At 40.2% G+C, this 11,661-nt stretch overlaps 2 protein-coding genes across 2 annotated transcripts; one reads left to right on the top strand and one right to left on the bottom strand.

Annotated features, from left to right (window-relative positions):
- Positions 1-356: 356 nt before the first annotated feature.
- On the bottom strand, positions 357-2,620 carry LOC103179340 (MANSC domain-containing protein 4). Its single transcript, XM_007894559.2, has 3 exons — positions 2,421-2,620; positions 1,274-1,408; positions 357-1,000 (listed from the first exon to the last, which is right to left on the bottom strand). The coding sequence occupies exons 1-3, from the start codon at positions 2,614-2,616 to the stop codon at positions 357-359; spliced, it is 975 nt and encodes a 324-aa protein (XP_007892750.2). The 5' UTR covers positions 2,617-2,620.
- Positions 2,621-5,446: 2,826 nt separating this feature from the next.
- klhl42 (kelch-like family, member 42) lies at positions 5,447-10,204 on the top strand. The gene is made up of 3 exons (XM_007894560.2): positions 5,447-6,520; positions 7,363-7,556; positions 9,311-10,204. The coding sequence occupies exons 1-3, from the start codon at positions 5,760-5,762 to the stop codon at positions 9,754-9,756; spliced, it is 1,401 nt and encodes a 466-aa protein (XP_007892751.1). The 5' UTR covers positions 5,447-5,759; the 3' UTR covers positions 9,757-10,204.
- The last annotated feature ends 1,457 nt before the right edge of the window (positions 10,205-11,661 follow it).

The following is an 11,661-nucleotide window of genomic DNA, read 5'->3' on the forward strand; positions in this document are numbered from 1 at the left end:
AGAGAATGCAATCCTTTGTGGATCGTCTTGCAGTGGGAGAATGATCTTTGTTCCTTCAGAGTCGTGCAGGTTCTGCTCCACCTCTCTCTCTCTTCACCCATCACCAGAATAGCTAATTGTAGTTTAATGCCAATGCATTTCCTCTATTATCTCGCTCGCTAAATTATTCCAAACGTTAAAGATGTTTTCATTCTGATATCAGTTTGCTTTCCCCTAATTTGCATTTAGATACGATGGCACGGGGGTGGGGTGTGGATTGTGTTAAGTATTCTATTGTAATCTGTATTTATACTGTGCCATTGAAATGGAATGCAAGAGAAACCAAATGAATTAGACTGGTGAGCGGTGGACATGTTTTACGTTTGCTGTCCCAGGATGTGAATAGGTTTATAGTAACCTCTCTTCCTCCTGCAGCGTGCTGCTGCCCACAAGAAAATGCAGACACAGAGCGGCAAGATTAAAGACAGGATTAGCAAAGGAGTTAGCAATGTGGCCGGGCCCCACCGCCGGGGTGCTACAACCCCCGTATCGTTATCAGTTGTCTGATTCTCGCCAGCAGTTCCTTCGGTGTTGTTCGCCTGCCCTGGGATGAGGATGCCAGTGAGGGGCTTGAGCACATGGGTCCCCGTCAGACCAGTGGATTCTTCCTGCGGCAAAGCAGTCAAGTAGTGGAAGGGCTCGAAGGTGACCTGCGTGGCTCTGTCGGTGCTTTTGTCGCCTTCGCTGGAAGCTGGAGCTGTTGGTGGGTCTGTTGGGATCGTTCGGCTGCTGGGTGCGTGGCTGGTGTTGGGGAGAGAATATGCCTTTGGCGGCTGCTTGGGTTGAGTGGGAAGAGGTGTGCGCGGTGGAAGGGACACAGTATACCTGTTATAGTGTCGATGCTTGTCCCACCCAGGGGGTTCTGAATTATTGGACTCAGATGCGCTGGTATAAAAAACAGAGTTCATCTCCTTCCCTTTATTCCGATCATTTCCAAAAATGAGCAAATCCGGGTCCTCCCCTGTGAAAAGAAAACGAGAAGTGAAATCACCCAACAGGACAACAGTAATCAGAGCAACATTAAACACACGAGGCAATGTCGCAGAATCACAGCAACAGCTTCAGCTGAATAAACTGCTGCGCATTAGGATTCGCTGCCTATTTGCTCGTTTCGAAATCAACACAATTCCAGAAAGAGTTTCACTGTTTATCTCTAACCGTGAGCATTTTTTTAATTTTGAAAAATTATTGCTACGACTGTTGCCATGAACGTTGAATGGAACCATTTTCTCACCTTTTGTAATGTTAAACAGCAGAAAGCTGCTCTTCCTCCTCATTATGCAAGTCTTCTGAGTCGGGCAGTTGATATGAAAACAGTTGTAAGTGTCCCTACCCGGGGCAAAGTTGAAGACTGCTGTGTTACATAAACCTGAAAGAAATAGAAATCAGCAGTCAGTTAGGTTCTCAGAATGTAGAAACGTGACCTTAAATAATAATAAAGTTTGCATTGATTTACGGTGACTGTATTTGTAGGCGAAAGCGGTTTAGCCAATTTGCGCACACCCATGTCCCACGAATATTGCTCTTATTGGAGGTGGAGAGTGAGGGAGTGCACGTCTGCTGTTCATAAACCCACAGCTTTACTGGGGAGTGTGCAGGTGTTCAGGAAACGATCCGCGGGACTAACAAACCGCGTCTGGACTGGAGAGTGAATTGGTTGATTGTGTGTATAGCGGGAGCACAGAAAGTAGGTACTTGAAATGTGCGAGAGGAAAAGAAAAGTACAGCAATTGTTGGAGATTGAATGAAAACATGTAGAGTAGGTCCCAACGTGCCGGGAAAGGTTCAACACCTGGGCTAGTCTGAGACAGCAGGAACACAACCGTCTTTGTTACTGCTGAAAGGGAAGGGGTTCAGTTTCATGAAATTTAAGCTTTGGTCAAAAGTGAGTTTTATCGATCAGTGACTTTTCCCCCCTTTCTTTTAAGCATGTTTGCTTCTCGGGTATACGCTTTCCAAACTCATTTTGAAAACACAAAATGTCAAATCTCTCTAAAGAGAAAACATTTTCAGTTTATGGCATTGAGATTAGTTGGGGGGGTGTGGTGGTTATGAGTCAGAAACAGTATATATCTGAGTGAAATACTGAGTGATTTTCTATTTTTGTTCAAGGAGTTACTTATTCGATTTTTATTCTAATTGTTTCCTAACTTTCCTCATGCCCTAGTCCAGCCTGTTCGTTATTGAGCGAGGTGGATTGATCAAAGGTAACAAATATCCACGATTACTAGTAACGGTCGTGCTTATTTTTGATCAAATGTGGGTAATTAAATTAACTTGGAAGATAGTAACTAAAGACGGATTGAAAACGCTTAGCAACCTTCATGTGGTGGTGGGGGGAGGAGATAAAGGAGGCTTTTTTATGAGCCTGTCAAACTCACCGTTCTGGAGGAGACAGCAAGTCCTGCTGCACTGTTCGGCTGTCTTTTCATGATAATAATTCACCAGATGAGCTCCTCTGCTCATGGAAAGCTGTAAATCAACGAGTACCCCAGGGAGACGGTGCATCCAGCAGTTTCTATAGAACACTGTAGGCGAACACCGAGAGGTTGATCTGTGCAAAAGCCGAAAAAACATCAACAGGGCGAGTGTAAGAATCATCGCTTGTGTGGGTGGTCAGATGGAAACTGACGAACAGTCCTCAAAATCGGCGGCTCTCTCGCATTTTGAGGTGAGAAGCTGTTTCTGCGCCAGAGTGGCACGACTTCAATGATATATTGAAGTCACTGGCACTGGAGAAGGTGAGGCGTGAGATGTTTCTGAATGTCAGGAGAGATCTGAGCTTGACAAAGGAATTTGTCCCCTATTCTTCCCTGCCAGTCCTGTCCTGTCCTGTCACACAAATATCAGCTACACACTGAACATCATTGATGGAAAAGTTAAACCGAGAAGTGCATTTTAAAAACATTTCGTCACCGATGGTTCAAAATATTGTTTGAGGGGAAGACAGAACAAATTAAAGTAGCAATAATTAACGGCCATTGAAACGCTATGGGGCTTTGCCTCTCCATAAGTCACAATTGCAAACTGTGTTGGTGACAAAACAGAGGAGAAAACTGTCGGTCTGATTTTTAACAGATTTTTGGATACATCGTTAATTATATAACTCGTCATGTGTTATCCACCGCTCGTTCACCAACAACTGATCCCCAAGATTAAGTAAATTTCAGTAAATTGTTGGAGATTTTCAACCGACCCTGTCGCTCAAAATGCTACGGAACTGAAATCATCATGAACAGAACTTGTGAGTTAAGTTTGGATGATATGTATTATTCTCCCTATCGGTAATGGCTTTTGAATTGCTTTTAAACACAATATTATTTTACATGTGAACACGTGAGTGAGATTTTTTAAAATAAATATATTCAGTGACAGGCTACAGCAAACCAGATAAACTAGCTCTACGCACTAACACTGTTGGTAAGCAACATACACCTACAGTGGATGAACTTTGTTACCACTTGCATTTTAAAGGATTAACCCTGATGAGGGAGATTGCACAAGAGTTGAGGAATTCCTTCTGGTAAGCACTGTAGCCATTTACCAATGCTGAAAGAAAACGTTGTTCGTCAAAACTGGGACAGTTGAATGGACGTCATACATAATGGATTTACTTTGATAAAGGGAGTCAATGTCAACTCATGCCAATTACGAAAATGCACCTCAATCTCAGCAAAATATGACATTTCACCGACTCAATTTTCTTATCATTTGTCATCTCTGCATTAGATACAAACTCAAGGAGACAATTCCGATTGTTGTTAAACAAAAGTTACTTGTTTTACAAAACAGTCCTGCCTTTGAGATTTCTCATTTGGATAATGGGTGGAGAGAGTTGACAGCTGTTGCCTCCAGCCAGAAGAGATTTTCAGGAAAGCATTTAAAAATAATGTTAATCTCACTGTAGCCTGTTTTTACTGTGTATACAATCCTGCCATATACACATAAAATTCAATGCAAGTTTCACTTATGACACACATATGTCATCTTCTTGTATTCGAAATGAGAAGTTCTCCAGTTATGACAAGCCAATGTAGATAAAGTATTTTAGCAATGTTCCTGCTACTGCACTCCATCATACCTTTCAGAAAAGCATCCTTTACCCATGTGAGCTTTTATTCCGCACCAGCTATTTACATAGTCTCTTCAACTAAAGCTAATAATCCTTTGTGCTGATTGTGGCATTCCGTGCTGTAAGACTGCCCCACACTCATGCCATTTAAAACTTTTATAATTATTAGAGGGAGTAAATGTTCTTATCAGTAGACAGTAGAATCAAACCCAAAGACACAGGTGGGTACTACCTAGATGCTCTTCAATGCAGTTTCGATCTGTATCATTTGAGATAACAACATCCTAGGTTTGTCGCCTAAGTATGAGAGAAGCAGGCTTGTTAAGTAGTTGTATTATCTTCTGTTTTCTAAGAACCATGTAGTTTACTACACTGTGCAGTATTGAAGATTCCTGGTTGATGTACTTCAATTCTGAGATGACTGCACTCTTCCTCAGAGTGGAAGTTTTGCTGTGGTTCATCTTACAATATTTGTACTTGCATTTTTTTTGGTCAGGCATAAACATCAAGTCTTAGTGATAGAATCAAGAGAGGAATGCTAGGCCAAGAGGTAGATATAAAAATAGAGATAGAGAATTTATTGGCAGAGATTAATGACTGAACATCTACACATGTGTTAATTCAGTTCCCTCAAACCATTACATGGAGAAACACCTTCTGGTCAGTTAGTCCAATAACAACAATAGCACTCATGATTTAAACAAAAAAATGCAGAATAAATCTGCATTTCGCCCACAACATATACAGTCAATTCACTTTACAGTATATTCTGTAAAGTGCTGTGAGACGTTTCAAAAGACGTGATAAGGCGTTATATCAAATGCAAGGATTATTATATCAAATGCAAGTATTATAAATCAAGAGAAAACACAAAATATATTAAAATGATTGTTTTTTTCTTTTTAAAACAAAGGAGCAATGAGAAGGTCAGGTGAAGACAGACTTTCTCTTTAAGAAATGGTGTCTGCCTTGTTTTTTTAAAAAAATTCTCGTGCTCTGTTTAAATGAAGAGTCAATTTCCATTTTGTTTGGAAAAGATGCCCAATGTATGCAAAGCAACACTGGGAACATTACAGCCAGTAATTTATATAGGGAGCTGGTGACTGCGGGACTGGATTGCAGCAGATCAAACGACGTACAGAAAGAAAAACATACACACACACACACACATATATATATATGATTTATTTCATGACCCATCAAAACGGTCGGTGTGTCTTTAAATGGGCAAAAGAGTGAGAAACGCACAGTTTGCTGCAAGGTTGTGTTGCCTTTTAGAGTCAAGAGATTGGCTGGGAAAACGGAACGAGAAGTGACGATAACCAAACCGACCAGGCAAGGGGATGGAAGAGAAAGCAGCAGAATTGCCAGTTCTCTCTTTTTTTTTTGCACGGATTCACTCCAAAATAGTGCACGAAAGAGAATAGCCGGAATGCACGCGAATCGTGCAGTGGAGCTCCTGGGTGCAGTTAACCCGTGCGGGGGCACGACTGCTCAACACACCCTCTGAAACTCACGCCTTTGCCCTTCTTTAGGACCTGAGATGAGGAGACAGTGCGCAAGTCCGGATACATCTGCAGTAAATAAAGCCTAAGAGAAAAAGAAAGACCCAGTCCACTTCAGGGTGCTGGTCCTGAGGATCGGTACCATGTCATCAGAAGAAGTCATTGCGATCACCATAGAAGACAAGACCTACAATGTCAGCAAGAGTAAGCTCATTGAGAAAAGCGACTATTTCAGAGCCCTCTACAACTCGGGGATGAAGGAATCTGAGGAGGATTCGGTCCAACTGCAAGGTTTGAGCGTCCATGGGCTGGAGCTGGTCATTGAATTCATCAACACCTCCAAAGTGCACATTGAGAATGAGACCTTGGAAGATCTGGTCGAAACAGCTTCTTTCCTTCAGGTGACTTCCATCTTGAAGCTGCTCCTCTCTGAGATCAAGTTGGAAAATTGCGTGGAGTTGTACAAACTCTCAGAGACCTATGGTATCAGTGATCTGATGAATGCTGCTCTCAAATTCATGGTGTGGTACTACCATCCCATGCTCAGGAAACAAGAATTCCGACATCTGCCCAGCAACTTGCGCCAACAGATCAAGGAGATGCGCCTCAAAGGCACAGCTGTACTGGTGGCGGTTGGCGATTTATTTAGCACTTCTTTGGATCTGGCTCCAGATGAGCCATGGTCAATGCTGAGGTACGACGAGGTGATACAAAGATGGCTTCCCCTTGCCAACAGCCTCCCTCCGGACATGGTGAATGTAAGAGGTTATGGTTCCACAGTCCTGGATAACTACCTTTTCATTGTTGGGGGATACAGGATGACGAGTCAGGAAATTGCTGCTGCTCATTGCTACAACGCCTGCAAAAATGAGTGGGACCAGATTGCACCAATGAATCAGAAAAGGTACAAAGACTGAGTTTCTCCTCAAACTCAGTCTTTCCACATGGTGTTATAACAAATCGTCCTTTGTTCCAGAATTTTTTTTTAATGTAGCAAATTTATCTCACAAAGTCACCTCTGAATGAAGTGGATCATGCTAAACATTCATTCTGATAGTCTATTGAAGCTTTGAGTACTGTCCTTCGGTTGCCTGGACTTCCAATTAAACATGTTGGTTGCTCTGGTTACTCTTCTGAGTGACTTCATCATTCCTACAAACAATTTCGCCAGATTTTTAAAAAGAAATGCTCTAATGGATTTATGAGCATGTGTAAAAACTACTGTCTTTCCGAGTTCCCCTATTCTTGCATGATTGAGTACAATTTTTAAGATTTTTTTTCTATAGCCAATTTCCATGTTTATTCCAGTTGTAAGATAAACACATTTACACAATCTTTCTATTTGCAATGCATAATTTTAATTAAGACAATTTAGTCATCCGAAGGAGGATCTGCAAGTGGTTGTGTTTAAAACTAAATAGATCAACCATATGTCGCCTCCAAATGGAGCCATTGGGCCAGGGAAAGGAAAAGTGAGCTAGGATCCGCATTCTTGATCACTGAAGTATTTAACGGAAAGTGAATGTCTGGATGTTGGGTGGAGAATCAGGCTTGGATAAAACAATTATAATTTCTACAGTTAAATGGCAATAAAATAGAATACTCTAGTCTATTTTCATAGATTCTCTTAAAAATTGGATATTTTTAAGATCAGTGACTATAATAAACCATGTCTAATGCTAAATATTTTATAATAATAATCCTTATATTCTCTACTTAAAAACCCTTTGGTTTCTCTCCCTTTAGATCAAATTTTAAACTTCTGTCTGTAGGCAGCAAACTGTACGCAGTTGGTGGTCAATCACTTTGCAATGTGGAGTGCTACAATCCTGAGATGGACTGGTGGAATTTTGTAGCCTCGATGCCATATCCTCTTGTGGAGTTCTCAGCTTGTGAATGCAAAGGGATGATTTACGTCATGGGTGGATATACTACAAGAGGTGAACTAACACTGTTATAATCTTTGGGCTTGAAGAGGAGGGATTTTAAAACGACTAATAGTGCTTGCATTTGATATAGTGCCTTATCACATCGTTGAAATGTCTCAAAGCGCAGGACAAAGCAGGGTACCCAATTGCGCACAGCAATATCCCACTTAAACGTCATGGAGTGACCAAATTTTTTTGGGGGGGTGGGGGGACCAGAGGAATTATTGTCCCCGGAAAGCCAATCGACAAATAATTAGGTTCCTTCTTACTGCTCAGTAAGCAGTCATGTGCAGATCCCCAGATTCCTAGCATCTGCAGTATTTTGTGTTTTGTTTATATTTAATTCACTTTCACTTCTCTTCTAGGAATGCCTACCTTGAAGAAGTTTTGCTTTCCTCTTCAATGTGACGTTCGTTCTTCCCTTTTACCCTGCTCACCTTCTTTGCTCTCTGTTTCCCTTCTTATGTTCCCTGTCCTCTACCCCATTTTTTCCCTTTGTCTTCCTTGCTCTGCCTCCCCCTCTCTGTTAGCCCTTAAAAGCCTCGCCCTCCCAACATGCCAACTTCTGTATGTGGAGTAAGAAAACTTGCCTAAGGTTTTGCCTAGGTTTACTGACTGATTTTGATTGTAAACATGGCAGTCATTTATTATTGGTACCAAAGATCCCACAAATTGCCATAAGGGAGCAATTAATCAGGGAGCTTGTGGACTAGAACATTGTGGGATGTAACTCAGAAAAGGCCTGTCACTTTTTTGCAGGCAGGGTTGCTGTTTCAGTGTAATTCTTTCAGCTCTGAACCCTGTGTTCAAATTTAGCATGGGAGCAGACTGATTGCACTTGGCAAATTGTTTATCATAAAAGACATTTGCTAATGGCAGAGGAGAGTTGCACCAAGCCCACATGGCTGAAGTCGAACATAGGTTTCAGAGTTTAAAGAACAGTGTGCTAATCGATTGCAATACCAGACACTCACCCTCTTGCTAGTCTTGGAATGAAATGTTATTTGAGGCACAAGTGTACTCTTTTTGAGTTGCTGACTCTTTGGATCGGGAACAATAAAAATGTAATGAAACTCCAGCCTCAACCTGACATCAGTACAGTTTTTGTACATTCTCTTAAACCATGGATTGAACTATTTGGTGGTGATAGGTATTAATAATAATAATATTTGCATTTGATATATCACATCTTCAAGACGTCTCGAAGTGCTTCACAGAATATACTGTAAAGTGAATTGACTGTATTTTGTGGGTGAAATGCAGCAGCGAATTGTGCACAGCAGTTTCCCACAAACAGTCATGGGTTGAGTGACCAAATTATTATTTTTAAAAAATATAATTTTTTTTGGAAGGGATTATTATCCCCAGAAAAGTGATACGCCAATCGATTAACAAACAAGTTCTTATTTACTGCTAGGTAAACAGAGACGTGGAGTAAGGAAACTTGCCTCATGTTTCGCCCCACCAAGGAATCAAACCTAGGTCATCTTGCTTGCGAGACGATTGCTTTAACCACTAAGCTACAGAACTTCACTATGATATTTGTGAGATCATTCTCTTCGACCGTGCCTTCGGTCAGTTTAAATATTAAGATAACAGTCTTCAGGTTAAAATAATGAAGTTTTTCATGCTTTTATTTCTTAAAACTGCATCTCCAACTTAACAATGTCACAAAATCTACTTTATAATTCTGCATATGTTCTAATTCTGTACGTCTTTTCCAAACACTATCAATACATTAACTTTTCAATCATTTTTGAATTCAGACAGGAATATGAACATACTGCAGTACTGCCCTACCTCTGATACCTGGACGGTGTTTGAATCTTGTGAGATCCACATTCGCAAACAGCAGATGGTTTCCTTGGAAGATACGATTTACCTTGTGGGTGGCTGCATCCATGAAAAAGGTGGCAGTAGGAAGGGTAACCAAACTGAAGACATGTTTATAGTGCAGTCCTACAATGTGACTACAAGGGAATGGCTCTACCTCAAGGAAAACACATCTAAATCTGGACTAAATTTAACTTGTACGTTGCACAATGATGGAATATACATCATAAGCAGAGATATTACATTGTCAACCAGTCTCGAACACAGGGTATTCCTGAAGTACAACATATTTGCAGACAGGTGGGAAGCATTCCGGCGTTTTCCAGCATTTGGACAAAACATTTTGCTGTGCTCGCTGTATTATCCCAATGTCATTTAGAAACCATTGCTTTGTGTGGAAATGCAGTCAAGCTTAACTGCAGCAAGATCCATAAGTGAGAATCACACATAGAAATGGACCAAATGGAGCTAGACTACCAGAGAATGAGTCTTAAAACTGGAGAATGTCCTCGAAATGTTTTGTTCTATCCATAAAACTATAAAGGTTAATACAACCATTAATTGCCTCCTACACAATGAAATAATGGTAAATCTGCATTAAGAAGAAATTGGGGAATAAAGTCATTGAAAAAAAGCTAATATTAGTCCAAAACAAACCAGGACAAATGCACTATAGTTATAGAGAAGTAATGAATGAAGAGACTTGAGAGGCGATCAAATAGGGTATCTGAGGCACAGGAGAAGGGGCTTGAGCCTCTGCTCTTGCATAGCTATTAATGGAATTCCTTTATTTCTAATAAAACGCAATGGCGATATTAATGAATGAACCCTGGCCCATAATGTGCCTTGAATGCGTTTTTCTTAGTAACTTCATAAAAGTGTTGCTTTATCCTTTATGGAAACACTGGTGGGGAGCAAATACTTGAAGGTCATTTTACTTGCATTTTATCTCCCCTGTTTCATTTATATTTGTCATTTGTTGTTATATGAATGTTTCACAAGCATCTTCCCAAAATATAGTGAGTGCTGTACTTGTCTCCCAGATGACTGTTACTTTACATATTTTAAAGTGTGCAAATGTTACCACTTAGTACCCTTTTTAAAATTCAAACTTAAGAATTATGATTAATTTTATATTTTTCTATCTTTCTGATTCCGTTTAGTTCTTGCGCATTTTTTTCAAATTGAATTTGAATGAATGCTGATGTCATTGAGGGACCTGGGTTAGAGGAATTACTGGCTCAATATTACACGGGAATTGTATCAAACCTTCAAAGCTGAAACCAGTTGTAGAGAACATCAGGCTGACTGGCTATGCCTCTCTTATTTTATAAGTTCTTTTATTCATACACTCTTAACACACTAAAATACACTCCAGTATTTTCTCTATCCCTATTTCCCTCCTATTTTCTCTGTATTTCACATTTCTAATTTTTAAACCCTTCCCTCTTCATTTTATTGATGTTTAACTCCAATTATTCTTTTTGTGTGCTTTACCAACTGTCCATGCTGAAAGTTAGATGCACACCATTCACAATTGGTCTTCTCCTGGCTGACAGCCAACACCCAAGATCTTTTTCCAACCAATTGGGACTTGTAACTTGAAAGGTTGACTGATTTGACTGGGTCAGCATCTGATGTCGTGTACACAGACCAAATGTTGAGTATCACCACCCGTTGAGTTGTCTCAGAGACATCGAATGATTACGTGTCAGGAACCATCCAGGGTTAACCCATGCCCAGGTGAAGTGAAGTACCCCAATGTCAGTGATTGAAAAGTTAAATTGAAATAACTTTTAAATTCAAGTAACCATTTCTAAAATGCTTCAAACAAAGTATTACTCATGTTTTTAAGTGACAGTATTATTTTCAAATACTCTTGTTTAAAATCAAAACATTGGAAAATGTATCAACTTGTTGTTTGCTACCAACCCCTCCCCAAACCCCCCCCTCCGAATACACATGCCACTACTTATGACAGCAATTGCTTGTGAAGTTCTTTGAGACGTTTCAGCATTATAGATACTATTTCAGATGTAAAAAAATTCACATATATATAGGTTTTCCTGTATGATGATGTTGGTATTTTTTCTTAAAATATTTTGTTGAGTGAATCGCAGCTATGATCACTGTTCAGTAAAATAATAAAGCCATGGGATGTTGTGCTTAAGAAAATTTGTAAGGGAAAATTCTGGTGTGGGAAATCCCATTAACACACACCAAAGATTTTCCCCATTGACTAGTTCATCAGATTAAAAGCTTATTGTTTTAAGAGACAACTGAG

The sequence above is a fragment of the Callorhinchus milii genome, unplaced genomic scaffold (assembly GCF_018977255.1).
Source record: "Callorhinchus milii isolate IMCB2004 unplaced genomic scaffold, IMCB_Cmil_1.0 Scaffold5, whole genome shotgun sequence".
Taxonomy (NCBI): Eukaryota; Metazoa; Chordata; class Chondrichthyes; order Chimaeriformes; family Callorhinchidae; genus Callorhinchus; species Callorhinchus milii.

Bases quoted from the DNA above. Each gene is read 5' to 3' on its own strand.
- klhl42 (XM_007894560.2), top strand. From the start codon at position 5,760: ATGTCATCAGAAGAAGTCATTGCGATCACCATAGAAGACAAGACCTAC. The intron at 6,521-7,362 runs GTACAAAGACTG...CTCTCCCTTTAG, and splicing joins GCACCAATGAATCAGAAAAG to ATCAAATTTTAAACTTCTGT. The intron at 7,557-9,310 runs GTGAACTAACAC...TTTTGAATTCAG, and splicing joins GGGTGGATATACTACAAGAG to ACAGGAATATGAACATACTG.
- LOC103179340 (XM_007894559.2), bottom strand. From the start codon at position 2,616: ATGTTTTTTCGGCTTTTGCACAGATCAACCTCTCGGTGTTCGCCTACA. The intron at 1,409-2,420 runs GTGAGTTTGACA...TATTTCTTTCAG, and splicing joins TTGCTGTCTCCTCCAGAACG to GTTTATGTAACACAGCAGTC. The intron at 1,001-1,273 runs GTGAGAAAATGG...TTCTTTTCACAG, and splicing joins GCTGTTTAACATTACAAAAG to GGGAGGACCCGGATTTGCTC.